A 27,011-nucleotide genomic window follows, 5' to 3' on the forward strand; every position below is an offset into this window, starting at 1 on the left:
CGTCCTCGAGATCGTCGATCGGTACGGTGGTGCTGCGTTTGGTGCGGTTGGTGAGGGTGTCGGTGGTGGTGTAGCAGCGACGCCAGAGGCGGCGTTTCGTGACAGGGATACTTCGTCGAGATCGCCGTGCGATCGGCTCCTGGTGATCGTTGGTGATCGGGACGAGGTGGTTCGCGGCAAGGCTACGGGACAACTGCGCCAGCATGCCGCGGTGCCTCATGGCCAAGAAATGGAAGGCCTATCCGTGGCCGGATCGCGTCGAGGACCCGCAGGAGGAGCAGGCCGATCCCACGGGTCTCGTGCAGGAACACACGCAGGAGAACCATGAGATTCAGACGAGTGCCTCCTTGGAGAAGAGGCAGCACAGGCATGAACCGGAGGACGAGGAGATCGACGTCGTCGGGGACACCGACAGCAGACAGGTCGACCATCAGCAGACCTGTTGGGGACCTCACAGTCCTACCGCAGGTGCAACTGCACCCAGTCCGCCACCGCTCAACGCCTCCGGTGCTCTCTACTATCATGGTGAGTACGCGATATCGACCAACCGACACGACACCTTAATCTCTCGAACCCCTGATGCCTGGTGCCTGATAGCTTCCCTCTCAAAAGCGAGGCTCCCTCCACGCTTTGATCTAGCAAGGCTCTTCCGCGTGGAAATCTCTCAAACGGAAAGCATAAGACAATCGCTGGCTAAAACCTCTCCATTCCCTAACCGTAATAGAAAGTTCCACGTGCATCTCCTCGTAATACAGGAAATTGCAACCCCGAATATCGAGGGTGGTCAAGGTCCCTTCTATTTGCATCTCGTGCCACGCCCTAGTTTGTCCAGTTCCGACTAATCCCGCGCTATCGCGAAAAGAAAACGTCGGAGTAGATATCCAGTGGACTTTTACCCCTCGAGGGAGATTCGACCTTCGCCCAAGCGGAGTCTGGCCATGCGTCGAGCCACGGGGGCGACACACCCGCCGATTGGCCGATCGGCTGTGCTATAGAGAAATTGCGGTAGTCGACGATAACAAGGCTCCCCCCTTAGGCCCCTCGGGAGCTTCATCCAGCGGAATATCGTCGCGGATAAACGCGTGTCCTTCCTTTTCTGGCGGGCGTTAATGATTTTCCTCGTTTCGGCGGCGATCGCGCGACGGATTGCTGCCATGCGTCGCACGCACACCAGCACAGCGGCACACCCGTCGTGTGTCGGGCCGATCGTTGATTTTACTGCGGATCTTTCGGGTGGATCGAAGCGAAAGGGGAGGAATGATCCCTTCTTTCTATCTCTCGGCCCATTTAGGTCACGCTCCTTTGACGAACAAAGCGTTCGTGAGTTTTTTTTTTTCTTCTGTACGTCGCCTGGAACTGCTTTCCGCTTGCACGTTTTGCAATCTCTGCGCCTCCGCGAAAACGGGGACGCGGAGATTTCGAAGTCGACGCTCCAGCTTTCGACGGTTTTGTTTCGTTTCCCCCACCTCGTCGTCCCCCCACCGCGAATACGTTGCGGCTGTTGCATGCAATTAGAGTCTCGCCATTTTATTGGCGTCTTTTGGAGAGTCGTGGATCTGGGGTGTTTTGGGGTAGGGGTGCTAGAGATAGGTTTTCTGGCTTGTTTGTTGATGCTAGATCTATTTTTTGGGTAATTCTTGATGGTGCTTTTTTGGGGGGGGGGGGGTGTTGGGAGGGTTTAGAAAATGTGTAGTGTTCTACGAGTTGGCAAGGGGTTGTGTTATTTTGATAGATAATTGAATGCTTTTGCTAATTAGATTGCTTGTAAGCTTCAGATTTTACATTTTATGAAGATATTGATTTGATGAAGGCTACTAAATGATTGGCTTGAAGTATTAGATGCCCAATTGTCTATTGTCTCCAAAAATGGAGAAAATTTGTGCTCTATGAAGTGAGTAATAGACAAATAAAATATTGATGATCCAAAACTCCCAGTCAAGACGTTTAGAATCTTTAATATCCTACGTTAGTTCTTAAATTACCAGATAAGAATAAATAGCTGGCAGGTGTTTTAGGAAATTCGATTTTAAATGACGATTACTTTGGGATTGAAGTCCGCTATTTCAAGGGGAATTTGAAAATCATGCATCAAGAAATCCTTTCGTCTCCCATTTGGGTCAAGTTCCTACGAAAGAGCAGCGGTGCTCGCGATTCTTTTAGAATCGCTTTCAGCCCTGTCGTTTATGAATCGAAAACAAAAGTCTCGTTTTAAACGATTACTGCTTTAAAAAACTGAAAATCTGGAAAGTTTCCGTTTCGTTGAAAATTGGGTAAACTGTTTCTTTAAAGTTTATGCACGATACTGTTAGTAAGCTAACAGAAATTCATTGGTGTAATCCGCAAAATTTAATTGAATCCCACCTACTCGAAACTTCTACTATTTTTCTTTTTTCCGAAAGGAAAAACGTGGCAAGAAAGTTCACAGGTTGAACGAAACAGAAAAGGTTTCATTTTTCTGTTCAGAGGGATACAGAAGGAATAATTTATTGCAAGCTAGTGGATTCCGATCAATCGATACGGAGGTTTATTGCCAGCGATTGGAACGATATCAGCCAGCATTGAAAACAAAACTCAACAAGAAATTTGCGTCTTCCTTCAACGATAACGTTCGACCACGTGTGACAGATCTACAGCTGGCAAAAATTAATTAAACACGAGTGAACGAAGGCTGAGATCCACACGCGATTAACTTGAATTAGCATGAATTATCCAAACACTGATTAATTCAGATGGAAGTAAATGAATGGATCGCTTTCGTTGTTCTTCGAATATGTCTTCATCGGGTTATGACTTATTCAAGAGTTTGCAAAACCATTTCGCTGAAATCAGGTTGAGAAATGCTGATGCAGTTGGAAAATGCTCCACTGCACTTTGATGACAAGTAAAGTATGACAGAAAATGAGAATACTGGTGAGTGAGAAACTATATAGAATAATAAACATAATTTACTTTGATCTAATATAAGTTTTGGATAATCTAGTTCAAAAAGGGAATACTATTAGTAGAGAACCGTACTAGCACGGCTCAGGGGATGATTTGCTATGATCAATCGATGATTTGAAAAATAATACGTCTTCCAGTTCCCACGTTGAATTACGATGCGAGATTGCCTAGATTTGGAGTACGTGTTGAATGCGTTCCACATGTTGATTTATGTCAATGAGCACGGAAGTCGTGTGCCCCGTTCCATGGTCGAGTTCAAAGAAATTGAATATATCACTCTTCTTTTATTTACTTCCCCGCAACAGTTAAGAAGATTGGTTAGATTGAGCCTCCATTACTGGGTGATATTTGAGAATTTTTTGGGGAGTAGGGCACTCGACCCACCGATTTGAAATGTAGTGTACATATTCATTTATGTTCTGTCAAGCTGTGGGAATTTTGTCGAGTATGAATAATTAATTTTGGTGAAGTAATTGTACATGATATACACACGACAACTTATTAACTCAAAGGAAATATTACGTAAGTGATTGTTTGACACGCTTTTTATAGATGGAAAATTGAGAAAATGTAGAATTATTCTATATTCTCAATAAAGAATTATTTAAAATTTTTGATTCTGCCAGTTCAACCCCTTTCGCATTGTATATATTCACCCGTTCTCATATTATATTTCTTCCATTCTACCATTTGTATAAACTACTAAAATAATAAATTAAATATCGAAGAGAATCAAGAAACACAAACGTTTTCAATCGAATGTACAAAAATAGCGAAGAAAGCCACCCCTTTTACCGAGTCTTCCAATCCAAGGTTCGCGTTACGTAACCACGGCATTTCAACTAATCGCGTCATACTAAATTGTTGCGAAAATCGTACGAGAGCTGTTGTTAATTGAATTTCGTTATCGATTGTAACGCCTGACAAGTCGGGTCCTTAACATGGCGAGAAGTGTTACGTAACACGTGCGCTTCTGCGGCAGCGTGGGCGAAGCTCCGCGGAATTTATGAAAATTAAAGCACTTGTTCGATACTTCTTATCGGGCCGTTTACATAAATACGTATGAATCATCCTGGGTGCTTGTTGAAACACGTGTTTATTGATGGGGAATTTTCAAGCTTTTTTTCAATAATCGTGAATACGATCGGCTTCGATACAATCGTTTGCTGTAATATTTTTATTTTCATTGTATACGCGTATTATTTATGTTCTATTTTAATTTTTTATTCTTTTTTTGTTTTACTCTTTATGCTACAATTAGCCTTTACAAGCTTATTATTATTTTAGGTCTGCAGATATTTATGCAAATTTATATTTACGCGATAATGGTGTGTAAATAATTAAAAAATATGTAAACGATATACTATGTATACTATTGCCAATATTTTATATATTTTTGAATTAATGCGCATACATATTTCTTCACATTTTATGATATATATTATCATTTTATGAATGATGTGCACAAAGAACGTGTAATTTAGGCATGCTATAATTCTGTTTTGTAGAAGTCGTCGCAGAGAGATCAGAATTCAGGTCGAAAATATGTAACAACGACGTGGCATCGATTAAACGGCTTCCCTTTGCTGTAATTCCATCATGAATAACGAATTGCGTTTTCCTCGTGGTCACGTAACGCTTTAATGTTCCGTCTGTTCTTCGCGCCCAGCTGATCCTCTCCAATATTTTTATTTCTACGTGGCTCTTTCAATTAATTAACAACGCGCCCGCGATCCCCTCTTTTATTAAAAATTCAGGGCCACGTATTAAAACTGTAATTACACTTTCTACCGTTAAAAAAGAACACACATATTCCTTCACAAGTTTTCCTCGACGCAAGAATTAGACTAATTCGACGAATTACTTCGAATTGCAATAATAAATTTGGAAAGTCCCGCCTCCGAGTGACAAAATCAGTGCCATCGATCGCGGAAGATATACAGCAAGCCCCGCTTTCAAGTGACAACATCGATGGATTGCGAACAATCCACCGTAAAGTTCGCTTTCAAGTGAGAAAATCAGCACGATCAATCTCACAGCGAAAAGGATCAGAACGTTCAGTTTACTTGGAAGCGGGTTCCCTGACGATTTTTATTTTTGTTTCAACGCTGTTTCGCGTATCATAAACATCGATAACGTGGAACACGATTCCTTTGCTCCAATTTAGCGTAAAAATTGTCCAATAAAAATGACGTAATATTTATCTTTGTACCGATTCACTCTTGTCTCTCGGGTATTTTATTGATACTCGGGTACAAGTTCCACGCAAACTTGCTGCTTGTTGTGGTTCGAAACGATTGGCGATCAACAATCTCGGTAGACCTTATCGTCAAACTTTAAGAGGTTCGAATTTGGTGTAAATATAAACTGTCACTTGAAAGCGGGGCAGCAGGAACCCACCAAACAGTGGAAATGGTCTTGTCCCTCGTTTATTGATACTCTACTGCTCTGCTCGCGTCGTTGTCCTCGAAACGATTCGCGAGAAACAATCTCAAAAGATCTTAGCGTTGCCTTTTGAAAGGCTCGAATTTAGTGTAAAAATTGTCACTTGAAAGCGGGGCACCAGGAACCCTCCAGACAGTGGAAACGGTAATATTTATCCTCGTAGCAAGTCGCACTTGTCCCTCGGTTATTGATACCCGGGTACAAGCTCCACGCAGACTCGCTGTTCGCTGTCGTTCGAAACGATTGGCGAACAACAATGGCAAAAGACCTTAGCGTCGCCCTTTGAAAGGCTAGAATCAACAGACTCGTGGGAGCGTGCAGAGCGTTCATTCGACATTATTGATTCTCACCCTCACCCCTGTCCCCTCCCCTTTGTCTTTTCACCGCACTCCACCCACCTCCTCTCTCAGTCCCTCTCTCTTCCTCTCTCTTTCTCTCTCTCTTTCTCCCGTTGATGAAATGCACTTTCAGACACGGCCACTCTCCTTTCCCTCTGTGTTGACTATCTTTTATTTCAGCCAATAATAGATGCGCGTCGGTTGATCGATCGTCAGCACAGTTTCCTGATTTATTGCTGTCACGCGTCAACCCCTACCACTCCCTTCGTGGACAACCGATCCGAGGGAACATCTCCCCCGTAGCGATTCGTCGAACCGGTTTCGTTCTGTTCGATGATCGTCGCGATCATCCGATCCCCGTGTCACCAGAAAACGGATGTCCGTCCTCCAGGACAACGGGGGGTCCTGATCGAGCTTCATCGCGATAAACTGTACAAATACTGGCGCATATACACACGGTCGTCTTGACGTCATAGAGGTTTAGGTCTGGGTTAGGTGGTCTTCTGGTTGGTGGAATGACGTTGGTGGATGAGGTTCGAGAGTTGTGCTGATGGAGAGATGAAATCTCAGGAGTACTCGATTTTTGTATAATTTAAATAGGGGTTTGCGACACTTAAGAGACACTGATGGAGACTTAAGAGGTACTTAAAGTATAGAAAATTTAGGCTGGGGTCTGAGGACACTGATGAGACCTAAGAGGTGCCTAATATATGTATATACAGTTTAGGCAAGGGTTTGGATCGCCTGGAAGCCATTGGTGGCTGTTATACAATGTTTAATTGAGATGAGACCTACGGACTTATTTGGCGATTCACACACTAAACTAGCATTCACGATTTATGAATGACAAGGTAAGAGCAGAGGGGCCACTCAACTCCCTTTTTAGCAATTTCAAGGTTAGATTACAAGCTCCCAATTAGACAAAATTTTGTATCTATTTTCTGAAGCATTTCCATTTTTGCAAGTGATCAATTTTTATATCATAGTCAAATCACCGTGAGACCTAGTCCATTTTATTTTGCTTGGGACTTGTCGTGCCTTTATAGAGAACTTTGTCTTGCAGACGAGGACTCGAGGGATCAAGTTGGGCGATTAATGGCGCGATACACGCAATTAGTCGCGAACACCCGCGCAAATTAATCGCGCCGCTTTGCGGACGGCGATTGTACCAGTTGGTCGACGCTTGCGTCGTAACGTTGTTGCTTGGCATGTTACTCCTGTCGCGGAACTAAAGTTCCTAGATAGAGGAATTAGGCAAACTAATATGAACACCTGCAATGATGGAGTCTAACTGCATCAGCATTAATATTCACAATCTGTATGTTCGTGACAGATACTTATAACTTTTTATTATATTCTCAATCAGTTTTACAATGACTATTGCGCATGATATGGTATTATATTGTGAAACAAAACTGTTGCTTACGATGTACTATAAATAGCTGCAAAATATGTTTAGAGAACTTCACAGGGATTTTTTATATTGGATTCCAGATGATTTTATACGTACAATAATATAATACCGAAGCAACCTCTAAAATTATGAATACAGATTCATAATTCAATTTCTGAATGATATAACACGATTACGTGGTCACGAGATTGACAGATGTCATTGGTTACCTAAGTATTAAGTGTTTCTCAGGATATTTTTTTACAGAGGTGAATTTATGTAAAGTCTTTTAATTTTGAGAATATTTTAGGATGAAAGCTTCCTATAGAGAACAAGTGATCTCTCAAACATTCCTGTCTGAAATGAATTGAAAAAATTATCAAATGTATCTTACAGGATACTTATAATATTTCCAAAGTTAAACAAAAATCAAGTACATTCTTCTCTGTGAAAAAAAATCACGACCAGCTCTTAATGTTTGGTCTCCTAATGCGGTGTCTTTTCTTAACTCTATACTGCCAGGACTAAACCTAATCAGGGTTCCATCAAAAGTATTTCCTTTCCCGAAAACACAGTGTCTCAAAACCTTCCTCCTAATTCAAACAATAAACCCATCGTTCCTCACTTTTTGCCTAGCCTCGACCTGTAGAATCACCTCCTAAAATATTTACCACTGTTGGATAAACATCCCCAAACCCTCCTGTACGTCATCCTACCGTAGTTCGGATAAGGGAGTTTCCGCCCGTACGTCTCGACACGTTTTATCGATTGGAGCTCCCGCCATCTCGGTTGGGGAGCACAGAAACAACAAGAAGACTTCCGTCCCGCGTTGTTTCGCGGAGACGCGTTCTCGTGGAAAGAAGCACAGCTGACAGAGAGCACAGAGGGGGGCGGCCAAGGGTAGAGGAAGGAAAGTGGCGGAGGGGTGGTTGGAGGTAGGCAATTTCTGCACTCCCTCGTTCGGGCCCGGTTCGCAACAATGCGAATGTCGCGTTACATTGTCGCAGAGCGGCCGTATCGATCGCATCCGGTGGAGGGCAACGTGTGCCATCGAAGGCTAACTGTCGCGTGTCCTGTCGCGTGGACAGCGGCAATAAAAAAAAAAGAAAAAACGAAAAAGTGGGAACGGTTGCGTGGTTAGTTTCTCGCGACGCGAAGTTGGAATTCTGAGTCGAGGAGCTTTGAGAACGTTTGTGCAAGGGGAGGGTCGAAAGAAAAGAAAGGGTTGGAGGATGTTGGGATGGGTTTGCAGACTTCTTGGACTGATGTATTGTGGAGACTAATTTAAGTAAGGTAACATTTGTTAGGATAAGAGTTCAACTTCTACCTTAATTATTGCATGGTATCAACACCGTTTGTCCAGAGAAAGGGTAAAAATAAAACGAAGCGTTAGAACGCGTTGGATTGAGTTTGCGAGGGCTCCTTGAGCAACCAATATTGCGGAGACCAACTACCAATTAATTCTCAGTATCCATCAGCACCGTTTTCATCAATAACCCCCGTACTCACGCATTGACAAACTTCGACGACATCGCGAGTATGGCGGAAGTACTTGTTCCGAGCGCGCAACAGATACCCCCCATGCGATACTGTATAGAAACCTTCTTACCCCTTGTCTGAGTCGGTTTCTCGTTAACAGTGGCACATGGTGGGGACCAGCTGGCGTGCTCCATCACCAGGAAATGAAACGGGCGCACCGGTTCCGTGTGATTCACGAACTGAAATATTCATGGCGAGAGACCGGAGACCCAGCCAGCCGGTTCCGCCATCGGACGGGGAGGGAAGAAATGTTATGGTATCGGTTGGCCCTTTAATTTTCGTCGCCTCAGCGTTCCGTTCCGCTTGAGAGAATACTCGAGGATAATTAAGGGGCCGTCGGTTCCGCGGCTCAGCTGGCCATTGTTTCCGTCGATCCTGTCGACGATTGTTCGGAATGCGACACACAGCGAATCGGAGCGAACCGCGATATTAATTTCCCCGACGTCCTGCGACCTGACGCGCAATTAAGGGGTCTTTGGAGAAATTCAATTCCTCCTTTCTATTTTCTGAAATTGTGGTTGGGATACGTCTGTGAAATAGCGCTGATTAAATGTTACTTCCAAGGGAGGTTGGATCAAACTGCCCTGAATACTTCTCACTCCCTGAACACATCCAAAATTTCATATAAACATGAACCTAAGCCCTTAAAAAATCACCCCCTAACCGAACCACGTCATTTCTGTGCAGGTTACACGCACGAGTCATGGATCAACCACGAGGAGCCACCGAAGTACGCGACCCTGCGCTCGGCAGCGGAGCTGGCCCAGCCGGTGGTACCGTCGCCGCCCCCGCCAGCTGCGCCCCAAGAGTTGCCAGCGGTGGTGAACAGTTCCAGCCTACACCAGCAACACCAAGCCCCGACGACGACGCCCTCGTCCTCCGCGTCGTTGACCCTGCCGCCCAGGAAGAGCCTGTCCATGTGCTTTACCAGCACGGGCACGGCGCTCTCTCTACCGCCCAAGAAGAAGGACATCTATCGGCCTTACAGCCTCCAGCCGACCTCGGAGATCCGTACAGCAGCCGAAGAGGACTTGTCGGCAGCCCAGGCGATCCTCGACCTCAGCGCGTCCCCAGCTGCGCCCACGCACTCGGTGTTCATTCACACTTTGTCACCGCCGCCGCCGCCGCCTCAGCAAACAGCCCCGAGCGTCGCGGCGGCTAGTCAGCTGCAGTCGGCGCAGCTGCAATCGGTGCCTACCGCCCAGCCCATACCTGTATCTGTGTTGGTCCCCGTGCCCAGCTCCCAGAATAGTCAGTTGCGACAACAGGAGCAGTCCCAGCAACCCCAATCGCCGGCCACTGCCGAGGCCAACGCGAACAACGCCAGCGGCAGGGACGGGTGAGTATCGAGCACGACGGAATCGTCGATTCGACGATAAACGGGATTGCTGGTGTTAAAGGAGGGAGGGGTCCTTGCACGCTGATTGCGACCAGGGGAGAGAGACGTATGGAAAGGTGCGATGGATGAATGAGTACGCAGTTCGACGTCGCAGGACTGCTTTTGTGTGGGATCGGTTGTCGGGGGTGTCTTGTTTGGTAGCGATCGATGATGCGTTGATATGTAGTTCAAATAGTGGATAGGTGTACGAGGCTTTCTTTGGTGAGGGTGAATGAGGGTGTCTCGTATGGGGTGAGGTTGAGGTGGAAGGGAAAGGGGATTTTTTTAAATGAAGGGATTTTGTAGATAGTGGATATATAGGGAAGAAAGCTGTACTTCTTTCAGGAATGATAGTTTCCGGTTGATCGTAGAGTTTTCTTTGTGTTATCAAGAATAATCCTTGAAACGGACGTCTATCCTCTGTGTTCAAGGATAGGAAATGTATCCAGTGTGTTTAGATTGAGGATAGGGGTTATACAATGTAAAATTGTATACACAATTGTATAAACAATTGTATAAACAATTGTATACAATTGTATAATGTAAACCTGTATACCTAGCATATCTAGTCCAACTACTGTACGAATCGACTTCTTAGCTTCCATTCTCAATCTGACCACCCTTGAACGACTTCTCTCCCCTCCCCCTAAACCACCAACCCATTTTATCCCCCCGAACAAACACTATTCCAACAACTCCACCAACCAATCACCATTCTCCCTGTCCAACAGCGCCAACGGCAGCACGAAGACGGTCGCCTACACGTACGAGGCGTTCTTCGTGTCCGATGGCCGGTCGAAGCGTCGCAGCAGCAGCACGAACGGCGCCGCGGTGCCCGAGAAGGAGGCCACCCAGCCCGACAGGCCCAAGTTCACCTGCACCGAGTGCGGCAAGCAGTATGCCACCTCGTCGAACCTGTCCAGACACAAGCAAACGCACCGCAGCCTCGACTCTCAATCGGCGAAGAAGTGCATCCACTGCGGGAAGGCGTACGTCAGCATGCCCGCCCTGGCGATGCACGTGCTCACCCACAAACTAGCCCACAGTTGCGGGGTCTGCGGCAAGATGTTCTCGCGGCCTTGGCTGCTCCAAGGTCACCTGAGGAGCCACACGGGCGAGAAGCCTTACGGCTGCGCGCACTGCGGCAAAGCGTTCGCCGATCGCTCGAATCTGCGCGCCCACATGCAGACCCACTCGGCCGACAAGAACTACGAGTGCTCCCGTTGCCACAAGACCTTCGCGCTCAAGTCCTACCTGAACAAGCACCTGGAGTCCGCCTGTCTGCGCGACGACGAGACGCCTCAGCAGCAACCAGTCGCTGTTGTCGCCAACAACGCGACGCCCCACCAGCAGTCAGGAAACCGCGATTTGTAGCAGCGCTTCGACGACGCGAAGACGACGACCAGGCGTCCCGACGCCCTCGCCGAGATGATTAGGGAGAGCTAGCGGTCGTTCCCGGCGACGCCAGGCTAACCGGGGACGGGACGGGATTTGGCGATGGTGGATGATGCGAAAACTGAGAGGGAAAGGGAGAGAAAAAAAGGTTTGCAGTAGGTTTTAAGTAGAAAAGTGCCAGTAGAGAATGGGAGTAGGTAGAGAGGTGTTAACCGGTAAGATAAGACAAATGGTAGACGAGGAACGACGATGAGAAGAGAGAGAGAGAGAGAGAGAGAGAGAGAGAGAGAGAGAGAGAGGAGGAGGTATCGGTTTCTTAAATAATGTCTAACATTAATAAAAACGTCCAGTAATGTTTAAGTCTTACAAAAGATTAAAAAAAAAATTGACGACGAAGATGATGAACAAAATACGCAAAACGAGAGTGTAACGAGAACAAAAAAAAAAATAAGGAACACGTCGAACGGTGACGTCCACACTGCAGTCTAGTCACTCTAGTCGATTATACCTATTACATTATGATATTATATTATTATATTATATATATTATATTATTATTATATATATATAGTATATTTACTAGCGCGTACGGTTCTAGTCGCGAGCTAGTTACGGAGACACTATTTATTAATACTTAGCTGCCTAAACGAAAGAAGTAAACTAATATTAACTCTCCATGGATGAAAGAGAGCAATGGGGGATATTCACCGCGATGACGGACTCGAGGTACAATAACGACGTGCTAGGGGACGTGATCTCCAGTCGGTTTTCGATTCTGTCTCATCCAAGGACAACGATTACTTTTGTAATCGTCACACACGGTCATCGGTTCGATCAGCGATCGATACACCTCTTCAGAAGCGATCCTGTCTGAGTATTCATTAATTACTCATGGTTACCCATTATCGATCGTTAATCCCGATCACTGATCACTTGCATCGTAATCGTGGATTACAGTCCGCCTAAAGTTTACTTGGGGGAATCGAATCCCGTCCAGAGATCGATCTTCCAGGCTGGGACGCGCAATCCTGACCAGTGGGCTTCGTCCCTCTTCCCAAACGCCTTCGAACAGCTGTCTCTTGAAGGAGACACGACGACCCCCTTGCATGTTCCTCTTCGATGGCTCCAAGTCGAGCCAAATTATACTCGACCAGGGGTCGATTCGCGGACGATCGACGTCCCCATCGATCGGAGCCCTCGGTCCAGGTCTGTGCGTCCTTTTGGTGAGACTGCATGCTGCTTACGCGTGTAACGCCATCTTGGTCTTCTGGTTTTTGAGAGTTTTATCATTTAGGAAAGTATGATGGGTGAGCGAGAGTTCTGGAGGCGTTGACCTCTAAGTTGATAGCCAGGTGAAGGTAGGAGTTATGAAAGGTGTGGTCTGAATCTTGCCATTCTAAATGAGGGTCTGTGAAATTCAAGATATCAGTCTGAAAGGAGTGGGGATCGTGGATGGTGGTGCAAGTGGGGAGTTTCTTATAAAGAGGTACTCATTTTTATTGGGTATTGTTTTTCTTATTTTTACTGAAAATTATTGGGAAGCTCTGTTGATATATAAATCACTCTTTAGATGATTTTATGTTGATTGATAATCATGACACCTTAAATTAAATTTTCCTTGAGAAAAATCTAAGTCAAGAAGCCATATGAAATCAAGATGGCTCCTCTGGCCACCCTCTTCTCAGTAAAATTCACATTGTAATCCACATTGTACCCATTACGAATATTTACCAAAGCTTCATAATTTTCACCAAGACAATATTTCAAACAGAAAATATCATCTTTCTGTTTCATGGGTCATCCCTGACTCATACCCATATAGCTCATCAACAAGAATTTTCCTTTTCCTCCATTTATTTTCTTTTTTCTTCTCCAGTGGCGTTACACGGTTGGTCGCATGAGAGCTCCAATGCAAAAAGGAAAATTCAAGACGCGTACACGTACCACCCACACACGAACAGAAACCGACACGTAGGACGAACAGTCATACACACATACACGCGCGCGTACACGTATATTTAGAGCAGATTCGATTAATGAATGCGTAACATTGTTATACACATATTTTATAGAAGCAATATAACGAGTAAGGGAATAATTAACATAAAAAAAAAAGTAATAATGACGACGCCGTACGGTCAAAAGCAATATTTCGACACAACGAATTATATAAGTATACATTTAGAGGCGAACATCGAAGTTTAACGTGATGGATAACGATGATTCGCTTCGGCATCGAACTTTCTCGATCGTCACGCCACCACGCTCTTCCATTTTGTCGTGATCCGTGCTCCAAAATGGCGCTAGCAGCGTTTCGTCGACTTCGTTGACTTTCACTTCTTTATAAACGTTTAGAGCCGATCGTTTAACGTTTACGTTTACTTGCATAGAATGTAAATTGTGGATGTTGATATAGAATATTAAAAGTGAAGATTTAGAAGCAAAAGGAAGCCATAAGTATGTGTTAATTGATGATGCTTCGCGATGATTCTAGTCGGAGCTCAACCAAGAGATAAATTAATCTTTCTTGTCGCTTCAACGTTTACAATACTCGTTTGCCTAATCTTTGGAGAATTATACAACGAATCTTAGTTAGACAATACTTGAAAATGCTTTAAGTGAATGTGGTTATATGTTATAGCGAAGAAGTTCAGAATTCGTATCAAATAGTGCAAAATTTAATCGCATAAGCATATTACTCGCTCTGTAGTAACCCAGTGGCGCTCCTATTTTCAAATATATTTTTTCTAACGAATAAGACTTTGGAACCAAGTAGAACACGCCACATTTTTGGTTGTGAATTTTTTAGTGAAACTGAGTCGTGTTTAACTCTTTCGGTGTTAAGACGTTCGCTGAGACACCAATGATTTTCTAGTCCATGTTCGAATAGAAAATAAAATATTCTGAATACTCGGTTGGAGCTATCTAATACATTTCATCTGTGCGTAGATAAATACATGGAATGCAATAAATAATACCTACTACGAATTTAGGATGGTTTTTCGAAACACTGGAAACATTATAAACGTCTACAGCACCGAGTGGGTTAAAATTCGATCTTCGTGATTGTGCCATAATGTTAGTACAAAATTGGTCCGTCGAAGGGCACGATAACCAACGAAAATATATTTCCAGACAACGACGTGTAAGAGACACCAAAATCCCGCTCAAGAACACGACCTCTGTTCGACCAATTCAAAAAGCAACGATTAGGTTATTACGAATATTTGGAAATCATGCATTAGAGCAGCGTTTTTCAAACCTATTTGCAAGTTTTTATTTTATTTACTCCATTTTGCAACCTATGCATACAAGCTGTTTACAAAATAAACACAAAGAAAAAAAACACGAAAGTGCAAACAAGTAAAGTGCAGCCCCCCAATGTTGTCACAAGAATCAAATCTCGGTCGAACCCCAACAAACCACAACAGCAGGTAACCATACCATAAATATATTGTTCAAATAAAAAATTACCACGATTATAAGAGTTTGGGAAACGCTGTATTAGGCTAATAAAAGAAAGAAAGAAAAAAAAAGTGGCTGCAACGAGTCGCGAATCGAGAACAAGGCCAGAGAAAGAGCACGGATTGGTCGTCATTTTGCGGAGAGCTGGACGCGACGATCCGACAAGTCCTTTTATAATAATTATTGCCGACAAATAATTACCGTGTTGCATGTACAGAGTAGCCGACCTCACCGCCAAAATAACAGACATATATATAAAGAAAAGAACAAAAAAAAAAAAAGAAAGGAGAAGAAGTGTGCAAGAAAACGAGAAAAAAATAACCGAACGCGCGCAGGATCCTTGCGCAAGTCCCGCGCGATTGGACCGCGGTGAGCGAAACGATCCCAAAACGGCTTATCCCGGTCCTGTCATTGGTGACGTTTGTTTCACGAGTTTTCTTCGCGTTGTGTGCGATAGCACTGTCGCGTACGTACGTAGAGCAATAAAACCCTAAGCAATATTAATTAATTCATTAATTGATTAACGAATAAATTAGTTAGTCGGCATGGGTAGAAAGAGAAAGAGAGAGAGTGTGCGTGCGAAAGAGAACAAGAAACGTTGATAGGGGAGTAGAACGAAAAATAAAAATAACGAACAAGAAGGTAAAACAACGTAGAAACAAACAAACGAAGTGCACCGTTTGACGCGTGTCTGTTAATTTACTATACGGCAGTGTTGGGCAGCGATTACTTTTGCATTAATCAGTCACGATTGTCCGATTGATCGGTATGGACTTTGGATGGCGTAAATTAATACATTTTTATCATGAAAATCATACAGTGGTGAATTGTACTATTTCAGAGTGAATCGTTTTCCATTATTTGTCGATTGGGCGATCATGATTATCGATTAATCACGATTATCGATAGCTGGGTAATCGTAAGCATGCTTCAACACTGGTAAACGGCCTATGATCACGAATCGAGGGTGGGTGGCGAATCGAAGCGACCCCTGGATGCTTTTCGTCTGCGGATCGATCGACTACGCCACCCCCTACCGGTTCGTTCACTTCGTTTTTGAGAACACCACTACCACCGACCGCTCTGTCTCGGTTCTTAGCTACGGATTCATTGTTCTTAAAATTTTACAACCTTGTACAGTATTTAATTTCCTTTATTTGCGAATTGTTGTCAGTATTATTATTATTATCATTAATAATGGTTGCAGCATCATCGTAATTTATTACTGTCATCGGTATTTATTATATTTATTATTATTATTATTATTATTAACACGTTGTGTACTTTATTTATCCTTATATCGGTTCACCTTGGTGCCTCGCGACACCATCGTTAATAGGTCTGTGGATCTTGTTCATTTATAGAGTATAAAGGTACGAGAAACGTAGGCTAAACTTGAGTAGAATATATACACATGTGCAAAATGTGTGAAATATTAATATTATTATATTGACTTGTGTATTATATATTCTACGCGTGGTTTGCATAGTTTCTCTGTATTAATCATCTGTATCCGCACGTGATTGTGAAGTCACGCACTCATAAACAATTGGACAAATCACTAGAAATTTGAATTTCTACAAATTATTCTTTGAAAAACTTCGTATTCCACTAAGACGAAAAAAGGTCCGTTTAAAATTCGTCCTTCAAGAGGTTAAATTTGCGTATGATAATAATTCCATAATTAGAATTTCTGAATGGGCTCTATTATATCATTTTTTCGTAAGCCGTAATTTGGGTTACAGTGTTAACGTACACTATAAATGCATAATATCCACAATCTAATTATCTTCATCTTATTATTATTATTCACGTTATTATTATTATTATCACTGATGGTAAGGTAATATAAATTTCGTTACTGCATTTATTAGCGGAGGTTATTATTGTGCTGATACAACGACCGACTACAACGATCGGTTATCACATCGAAGAATATTAACGAAAACACGTGCAATTTCCGTTTTCCGCGATCAGCAGGAGAAAACAAATGGAACGCCGCATCCAGGTGCACGATAAGGCTGCTTTATTATACTAGTCTCGCGTGTACAGTCGATATAATTGAACTTCCGGAAATACTCATAGCGTACACGTACTACTAACACATTCTTATACACACGCCAAATATATTGGTACGCGTAGATTGTAATTTTCGCGGTATGAGAAAGACGGAGAGAGAAGGCGGGCTTAAAAAGCTCGGAAACCTGTCTGGAAATTTCGTTTCACGACTTGAGCTTCTCCAGCTACATCCAGGGACAATTATCGAATCGATTCCAATGTATTTTTATTAAAAACAAATAATAATTCGTGTGCGATCGTCATTTTTTTTTTATAAATTTGAGACAATTAGATTCGTTCAATTGGCAATTGACTTTTAACTGGGGTGACTCGAAAGTTAATACAGCTGGAAACGAGTCCTCTAATTGTATTTTGAGGTTGTTACTTATAAAGATGGCAGTCTGGTACCTTGAGGTCGATAATTTCTTTTAATAAAAAGAAATAGCTGTGTCAAAAAAGAAAATTAGTAGGAACATCCCTCTCTAAAGGTTGGTCCACTTAGTGCTTACCCAACACTGACAAAGAAATTTCAATTTGAAATCCTGTATCATTCCCAATTCTTCGAATTTCTCCAATCTTTTCAGAACAATTCCTTAAATCCTAAAATTTTTATGAAAATATCCCTAAAAACCGTTTTTTTTTTTTAAATCTGAAATTGTCAGACTGCCTTCATAGTGTCTTTCGATTGGAACTCAGTTGGACAAGCTGTTGATTCCCAATTAAATCGGTCGACGAAGGGAAAACGATTCGAAGCAAATGCAAATATTCGCAGAAGTGGCATCACTGGTTGCGATCAGAGTTCGTTACCAGGAATTGCGCCCATTCGCTAGGAAGCCCCACGGACAATTAAAGTGCTCTAACTGACCAGCCACCGAGACCATTCCACGTTCGTCCCAACTTCGCGGCATTATTAACGTTCGAAACGAACCTGTTCCCCAATTCTCCAAATAATTAAAAAGCTTTTTTCCCATCCCATCAGCGTGGAGCCAGCGACACCTAATTTCGAATACATGGGTCGGACACCAGTTTGCCCTCAATTGCTGCACGATGTGAATCACAGATGCAAAAACGTGGCAGAAATTCGGTAGTTCTATTTTTTTATTATGTTGACAAACGTGTTATTTAGTCAAGTAGTTGTGGAAGTACGTGTGCAAAGAAGGTTTCGCACTTGACAAAAGTGCACACGTCTTACGATTTGTATCGTGTAGCAGTCGTGTACCAAATAGTCTCCTGCGCATCAACCTTGCGGACAAGCGCTATTTGGTTGACTCATTTCTCCACTACCAGCGTTTGAGTCCCTTTAGTGTTTTAATGACCCTAAATATACACCCTAACATCCTCTCTATCTCGATAAACTGATCCAACCCTCCTAAAAATGTTGAACTTCGAGTCGAAAACGAGATTTCCAGAGAAGCCTTAACGAAAACGATATTTTAACAAAAGTACGAACTTCCCTCTGCAGCCAATCCTTCTCGGGGACGAGTTCACTCGTCTTACCTAGTCGAAGACGCGTGTATCTTGAACGATATATATATATTCTGTACATACACAGGTACGCATGTATAAACGTAAGCATATGTATAAAGACCTTCCTAGTAAGTACACGTAAGGAGACACTTGACACTTAACCGCGCGGACACAACCACGTACGTTAGATCTATTACTCTCGTAACTCGTAACTAATCTAATCTTCCTCTAATTAAGCGGCCGTTCATCGTGCTCGCTTACCTGTCGACATAACTTCTTGCTCGAAATGTTTACGTCGGAGCTGTCCAATTGGTCAGAGCCATGATTCTCCGTTCGCTGAAACAGCAACAGAAACGTTGCGTCGATTGATTATTCCGTAAAAGTCCCCTTGGATCGCTAAACCTTGTTTTAAAATGAAAATCTTTGTCCAAGAGGATCGATCACACGGATATATAGTGCGTTATGGAACAAATATAGAGTTCTTTTAATTAAATAATATTATTCTTATTGAGGGGAGAGATTCAACGCAAAGAAAATATTAGGTATATACATTTGGGGGCTTTTATGACTCATCATACTTTTGCTTAATTAAATAACAAATTGGAAAAGTAATAATATATGGAAGCCACGTATTGCTACATGATTGAAACAGAGATTATACTGAGTTTATACGAGAGGATATGTTCAAGAATAATTATATCGATAATCGTTAGTCAAATACAGACTAATGAGTCAAAACAGTTGAGGACACATGTGCTCGAACCTTGGCGAACGTTCGTTTACGCATAACTCGTGGCACATGTGCCTTCGGTTGGCTTCTCGATCTGTACACGACTCGTTTAGTCCTCTTCAGTTATTCTCTACTGTTTCAATACACAAAAACGTATTTTTTAATAGCACTGATAACGTTAGAAGCAAGAGTGTCAAACTTAGCAATTTTTAAATTGAATTTAGTAATAGTAACCAGGCCTGCTATGTTAGTTCCACAGACTATATTATCAGTGTTTGTGCTAATCGTTGGACGCAACTGTTGCTGTTTCCAGCCTTCGTGTCTCCTCGACTGTCCGCGCTTGATTCCTTCTGCTCATTTCTCGAGCGTCTGTGCACTTTCGCGCATTTCTGTCCGCGGCTGGTACCTTCGCCGCGTCTACTTTCAATCACCTTCAAACTTTGCGTTCGAACAACGATCCACGTGATTGGAAATCGATCAACAAGCTCGTCGAGTCGGTGATGTCCCATATATTTCTAAAATTTCGTATTCGCTCAAATATTCGATCAAATATTAACCCAACAACTCTTATTATTCAAGACTCCTCTGGTTGGAGTTTGCCTCATTGTTTCTTTTATGTAAAAACGTTCTTTACCGTGCTTTAGGTATTGATAATTGAAATAAAAATGCTTGCAATAATAATAGCGAGGGCTACAAAATATAACCAAAGTAGTTCATTATGAATAGGAGGTTTCACTTTGATTCTACGACAGAAGAAATACGAACTTCTTTCCATCTAGTCTAAACAAATAGCAGGTGAAATTGTTTGAAGAAAATCGGAGTGGAATCGTTCTCCATCGACTGACCCATACCACCCGGCCAGTTTTCATAATCCCTAGCGATCAAGCTGATTGAGATCCCTTCGAAATTCTCCGCAGCCCACGTGTTATTTCCGTTTACACAACACGCTTGGATTGATCGGATTCCGATAATCGGCGGTCCAATTGGGAATCGCGTTTTTCGTCGACCTGCGTATGACGCACGATCGTCGATGAAACTTCCGGATGCCCACGGGAAGGGCAATTAATTTTAATTGGAAATCTCTCGACGAGCTTCCTCGATTTCCGATACGACGCCTCTTTCGAATGCGCCAGCGTAAACGACAACGAATCGCTCGGAAAAAAAATAATTCGCGTCTCTTGCAAGCGATCTATTCCTCGATGGGGGATTCTCTCGACCAAAGACTATACAATAGTTCGCCCTATCGCCGCGAACCCTCGACTTCGCCTGAACTTCGCTCTTTCGAACGCTTCTGATCGCTCCCGGTTAGCAAGACTACCGAGTCGATGATCGAATCATCCACGAGGCTCACGAAAATGTAATTTATGAACGTGACTGGTCTGGCTTTATGAGTGCTGTTTATCGAAAGTATTTTCCAACAAAGGGAAGGTTTACATATGCGAAAATTAATAATAACGGTGCGATTCTTTGGCTTGATGATTCTCAAATAACCAAAACTGAAGTGAACAATTCTCATGAGATACAAAGAAAAATAAGTGAACTAAATTTAATGTGTAAAACTCCTCTGTTTCTTAAAAAATATATTAACAAAAATTTCCTCCTAAGGATGCTGATTATTTTCGACAAAATAAACACATAGTCCCGAAACAGTTCTCAGTGCAATTCTAAATTACATGTTCGTAAGTCTTTACGTGTAATTGTTTCATATAAAAAAGAATCTGTGATTTCGTCGACGAATGAGTAGTCTTGCTAAATATAGGGAGCCACGACTATCTCGATCTTCTGCTGTAGTCTCGATATCTTCGCCTAATCTGCAGAGTTGATGGGAATTTGGGAGAAAAGTGATGTTAAGTGAACCTTGCCGTCAGACCGATGCAACGAACACCATGGGAACATTTGTTATCGCTGGAAGAGAATCGACTGGCTGCTCAAGGCAACGCAAAGTGTTTTTTTTTTTAATTTAAATAAAGACTAGTTGCAGCTAACAAGTGATTGAAACTTAATCTCTAACATATTCATACACTGTAACTAAATACTAAGGTCTTCAAATGGGGGACAATCTAATTCTTAGCTAGATAAAAATAGCTTTTTAAACAATTTGAATTATAAACGAAAATTAATGTAAAATATTGCCCATCTCTAATCCCATTGAGCAGCCAAATGATCTCGTTCCAACTTCAGTCACGCTTGAAAGTGAAGAAATAAAGGAGAAGGGATGAACGAGTGCCTAATCTACGCTATATAATAAGACACTGTTATAAAACACACATTCGAATGGCAGTCTGCTACACAATAATCTAACAACTAGATAAGAACAATAATTCGAATTGTTCTTATCTATACCAAAACTCGATGAGCGACATACATCTTACTGTATAAAATGTTTAAAGTAGTTGAAATTTTAAGAGGTGATTTTGGATACTAAAATGAGACGAAAGTTAAGTATGACAAAATGTGATTAGAGATTTCGTTTTGCCAGAAACAAAGAACATATGCTATTGCTGGGACTTCACTGTCAGCTGACGTACCACGCCCCAACATCTTCCACGCGCGCTTTCAACAATTAATAACTCGAATCCAAAGCTCCGAACGCAATTTTGATATTCTTGATTTTCGTCACATTTTAGAACCTAGAATCATCTTTCTCTTCCTTTCACAAATTCTATAACCTCGATATATGAACGTGCCATGTTATATAGTGTAGACGCTGAAAACTCGTGATGGAACGGTGCGATCCCTGTTGCATTTCAAGGACAAGACTCCCAGCCCCAATAGCGTGGTTCGTCGCATAGGGTGTCGCGTCCGAAAGTCGACGAGCGTTTTGTAATCCTTCCAACGAGAGCCTTGACAATTTTTTAACTATTCGTTAGTTGCCTTAGCGTAAACGAAGAGAGAGGAAGGGGGGAGATAGAGAAGTTATAAAAGAACGGTCCTCCGGTCCAATTTAAAGTGATCCCTAGCGCGTTATTACGCCAGTGTTTCTCGGCCTGCGTTCCCATGCAATTCAAGGTTTAACCCTTTGTTGTCCCATGCCGAGTGAGACTCGACAGAGCTGTGCTAAGATCAGAACATCTAGACTGCAAAGATTTAATTAAAAATCGAAGATTCGGTATTTTTCACACGCTGAACTATCATGGTTTCGAAGAAGAAATGATTGTTCGTTTCCTGAATCGCAGCAAGGAACACCGTAAGATCTCAGTTCTGGGCAGGAGGCGAGAAACATTAATGCGAACGCAACGACCACCGCGGCAGACCATTTTTACGCGACGACACGTTCCAGGACGAACTGGACACCCGTTGCACACGGCCCCCGCGACGCCATTAACGATTAGAGCGAGCCAAACATTTTTCCATTCCGATTCGGCAGAGATGGGCAACATTTATGTTGTTTTTATTTATTGAGTTAACCAAATATACAGAAAAAGTGGTTACAGAATATCTTAAGGAGCCGTTCATTAATTATGTAAGGGTCCTGAGGGAGAGGGGGGTTTAAAAAAATATCTACATGACTTTACTTTGGGGGAGAGTGAAGGTAGAAGCCGTTCTTAGATTTCCAAAGACTAGATCATTTTTATAAAAAAAAACAACGAATCTTTGACTTATGTCATGTAATAACGTGTTTTAGTGTAACTGCACCTTTTTTAACGACATTGAACTATTTAACACTTTTTAGGAAAATCTTATGAGGATCAAAAATGGCCAAAATTGTCCTTAAGCAATTAATGAACAGCTTTTAATCCCTACATTACCATCCATTATTCTTTCAAGCTGCTTGAGTTCGACCAGCGTCATGAAAAAAATTCTCTACCCCTGCCTCGAGTGTTGATAATCCACCACTGTGAAATTTTGCCCATCTCTGAGGCATCGTGGTTAATTGGGGAACGTCAATAGGCGCGTCTTTCGTCTCAATTTAATATAGCGATAGCGTTTAAATTAGTACACTGATATATATACGATATATTATTATACATAATATATTTTATATATTCCGACGAGAATGATAACAGATAAGGGAACCCCTAGCTTCGCCAACGTGACTTCCACGACACGTGACACGCATAGGAAACCGTACCTTCTCGTGTGTTGTTTTCGGCAGACTCGTTCGAACCGCGCTTCTTGGACCACACGGCGCCATTTTGTCGCGGGCACGAAATAGTCGAGTACCTTAGACTCCGTCGATGATAATAAAATGCGCTTAACGGCACCGACGTCACTTAGAGAACGATGTGTTCAGGATCTAGTTCTAGCGTTAAGTACGTACGCACCAAAGTAGCCACCCACAATTTTTCACAATCAAATTCAACGGATTACACGGACATTAATTTCCCCCAGTCTCGATTCAGCTTGCGACTGTCGTCGAGAATGCACGCACGATAATAACTGTTCGATCAAAAGGAAATGGCGACACCTTTGAATTGTTTAATAGTTTTGTTACTACTCCACAATGTTATTGAGATTTCTAGAATTTTAGGAGATCTTTTTCCTAAATTGTTTCCTCATTTAGAGGAACGTCACAAATTCTACCACTTGACAGAAATGTGAATAAAATTGAATAATTATTACTTGTTCAGGATCACGTATGATTGTCACAGAATATTAATCACGAGAGTGATAAAAGGTAGAGATACATCCACAGGATCTGAATACTCATACTTTTGCAATACATTAACTGTATGAATCATAATTGTTCAAACCAAAGTGAATCCAATATAAATTAATTTTGAAAATGGACCTAATAATACTACATACCTCGTACAGCATAACTGCCAGTTTTTAATACGTGACTTGATTTCCTCTTATTTCGAAAAAATCGCAGGTCACGTTCAAAATTCGCGACAAACGAATGCGAGCGTGGAATAATCGTGGCGAATATCAGATGTGTATCGCAGCAGCTCGACCGTTAAGTTTCTTACGTGCCTGCACATAGAAACGCGGCGTTAGTTGCGCGGTTACGTAAGTCTCTCATTCCTTGCAACCCTTGTGGCAGTGCTTCCCAATCTCGCCACAGGCTTAAGGTCCGTCCTTACGTGACATAAAATGTCACTTTTAATGCCGTGACTCGGAACGTCACGACATTTGTCATCGTCGAAACTTAAATGTCGCGGTGTCGCGACATTTCAGTCACAGATAAACGTACACGCGAAAACAGGCCTTTAGAGCAGGCCAAGATTCGTAAGATACACTTTTTCAAACAACAAAAAGATTATTTCATACTGTAAAGAAATTTTACGGTAGCTCAATAAATTAAAATCATAAAGTCACGAAGAGTTACGATATTCGAATAACAGACACATATAAAAATTAATTAAATTTAGGATTTAATGAGGTACTTAAAATCCTTTTCTTTGATGTAACTCTTTTATCTTCAGGCTATGTTATGCTTCATGTTGTTCTTCACAATAGCAAAACACACATAAACAATTGTTATTTCCGAAAATAATAATTTGAACCATAAAATGAAATACCTCGCTACAAGAAAATAAAAATGTAACTGCTCGACCGAAATAACGTCACCAGTAAATTTCTACGCGCTGGTTATATTCGTTGCTTAATATTCCAATAAAAATTCACGTAACAGTGTGGCACACCTGTTGAGAAGCACTGCCTTACGGTGCTCCAATTCCGTTTTCCGGTTGACGAAACCCCGAACAGAATATTTCAGAACAGCGACGCTGCCGTTACGAGTAATGCTTATTACGTTCCGCAAAAACAGTTTGTTTACGCTTCGGACACGCTCGTGGCAACTACATTTCGCAAACTGTATCAGGAAGTACTCGCGACGAGGCAACGCGTTGCTCACGACCTTTGCGTTAATTATGTAATACGATTAATATTTACACCTTCGTGTTGATCGATTGTGTTCGAGGAACGTCGACTTTTCCTAACGAGCGAGCAATAACGTCTAACATCCCAAGACAAGAATATATTATTGACACTTCTGATATACAATTTGTGTCCTCTATTAGGAATACATGGAAAATCCTTGCGTTTTCTATAAAATGCCGTAGGTTTGGATTAATGCGAGATCTATTAATAGTCTTGGCTCTTGTAGATTTTTTTTAGAGCTCTCCATTTAACCCAAATTTATTTTTAAAATATGATTAGTTAACTTATCCATGAGGTGCGTGCGTGCATTCTCCATCAAATCGAAAGTCGCCATAACGCGTATTATGCTCCAAGTTCCAAGCTAACAACGAAATAAAAGTCTTGTAGCAGCTGGAGACCGATTAGAGGGTGTCTAGTAGCAACGAACCGCCAAAACTCAATTCAGTTCCTCGCTCGTCGCGCCACTTGCAAAATTGTCCAGATTAAGCAATTAAGGCACACGCGTAGGGATGTTCGATTAGAATTAGGCTGAAAATTCAAAAGATTGTTTCTAGTTACCAACTATCTCTAACGTATAGAAATTTACAGGTTGTAATACTAAATCAAGCACCGTTAATTAGGCGCTGATTTAATACAAATAAATTAAAAAATAGTAAATATTGCAGATGGTTTGATAACATTCTGCTGGGTTCGTCGCTCAAGGGACAAATAATTTCATGGAACTTTTTCTTTAGAAACGCGTAGAAATCCCAGGGAAAATATTTATTTTACCACGAAACGGTGGAATAATGTTTACATTTCGCGAGTGGCCAGAATCAGGCACGAGAAAATCTATAGAATCAGAATCGATTCAGAATCGGGCATCCCTACTTCGACGTCGAACAAGCAGAGGGAAAAATAAATAGACCAGGCGAGAAATGGGGTAAAAATAAAAAGCTCGCGCAGTTGAAGCGTAACGCGGCAGAAAGGCATAAAAAGCGAAAACAAAAGATTCTATTATATTTTAACAACAGATGCAACGAAGGACGTGTTCGTTATATTTTGAAGGATACAACGAACGAGGGACAGTCGCGTAAACCCGATCGCTCACGCACATACTTGATGCATAAACATAATATAGTATATACACTTATACATCTACGATATTATATACATATATATATATATATATATATATACATAGAGAATTAACGAAACTCGACCTATGTATCGCTTAATACGGATTACTAACATTACCGCCATTTATCCGTCGTTACATCCATCCTTTCTTTTGATCGTGATTCGTTTCCCCCTTTGGTTCGCAGATTCACCGCGATCAAGTGTAAATATGAAAAAACGCATAGAGAACGATGTAACGTTGTAAAGAGTTAGTAGGGATTTAAACGGCAGTAGTGATATCGAAGGTGAAAACTTTAAAGCGTATAGAATATAATATATAAGAGTCACACTAGACGAGATGCACTATAAAGTAAGTAATGTTATACTGGCGAGAACTGGGTCCCCAGTCGGGCCAATATTCGATAAATATCGGTGTGAAGATGTAGTTGTTTCGTTTTTCTGTCTCCTTGGTTCGTCCGTGATCGCACCACGATCGTGTTGCTTTTTCTATGACGGCGGAAGCCTGTCTCGACGTGACATTGCCCTGATTCGTCGCTGAAAAAACCGATTTGTTTGTTTTCTTCGTGTTGTGCAAGCGTGTGTGATAACAGCAGTATTTCAGTACGTTTCCCCAGTTTCTCCAGCGTTAACGGATAATATTTTCCAAGCTTCGCGACGTTAATGTCTTTAACACTTTGCGGCACAAGGTTCGAACTCCTATTCGAGTAGTTACGAGACCTTTCGCGCGCGGCAAAGTTAGAAGTAAATGAAAATGGCGAAGTAGGTTCACTATCGACTACGATAAGTGGTATAAGTGTTGCTCGACGAGCAAACGTGCCGTAAATTAGTCGAAACAAATGGTCAGTAACGTTAAACACCGTTCGAGTGAAGATTTTCTACTGCCGCGAAGAGTTAACGTCGCGAATACGTAACTTG

General features: G+C 42.2%; 1 protein-coding gene and 1 long non-coding RNA gene across 2 annotated transcripts; one reads left to right on the forward strand and one right to left on the reverse strand.

Moving 5' to 3' along the window:
* The first annotated feature begins 190 nt into the window (after window positions 1-190).
* Window positions 191-11,882, forward strand: LOC128894768 (protein snail). Its single transcript, XM_054156751.1, has 3 exons — window positions 191-525; window positions 9,346-9,997; window positions 10,768-11,882. Exons 1-3 carry the CDS (start codon window positions 204-206, stop codon window positions 11,408-11,410), a joined length of 1,617 nt encoding a protein of 538 aa, XP_054012726.1. The 5' UTR covers window positions 191-203; the 3' UTR covers window positions 11,411-11,882.
* Window positions 11,640-21,445, reverse strand: LOC128894796 (uncharacterized). Its single transcript, XR_008461626.1, has 2 exons — window positions 14,410-21,445; window positions 11,640-14,370 (listed from the first exon to the last, which is right to left on the reverse strand). It is a non-coding gene; the product is annotated as an uncharacterized LOC128894796 (long non-coding RNA).
* Between the last annotated feature and the right edge of the window lie 5,566 nt (window positions 21,446-27,011).

Source organism: Hylaeus anthracinus, unplaced genomic scaffold, assembly GCF_026225885.1.
Source record: "Hylaeus anthracinus isolate JK02 unplaced genomic scaffold, UHH_iyHylAnth1.0_haploid 4, whole genome shotgun sequence".
NCBI classification, from domain to species: Eukaryota; Metazoa; Arthropoda; class Insecta; order Hymenoptera; family Colletidae; genus Hylaeus; species Hylaeus anthracinus.

Bases quoted from the DNA above. Each gene is read 5' to 3' on its own strand.
- LOC128894768 (XM_054156751.1), top strand. From the start codon at position 204: ATGCCGCGGTGCCTCATGGCCAAGAAATGGAAGGCCTATCCGTGGCCG. The intron at 526-9,345 runs GTGAGTACGCGA...ATTTCTGTGCAG, and splicing joins CGGTGCTCTCTACTATCATG to GTTACACGCACGAGTCATGG. The intron at 9,998-10,767 runs GTGAGTATCGAG...CCTGTCCAACAG, and splicing joins AACGCCAGCGGCAGGGACGG to CGCCAACGGCAGCACGAAGA.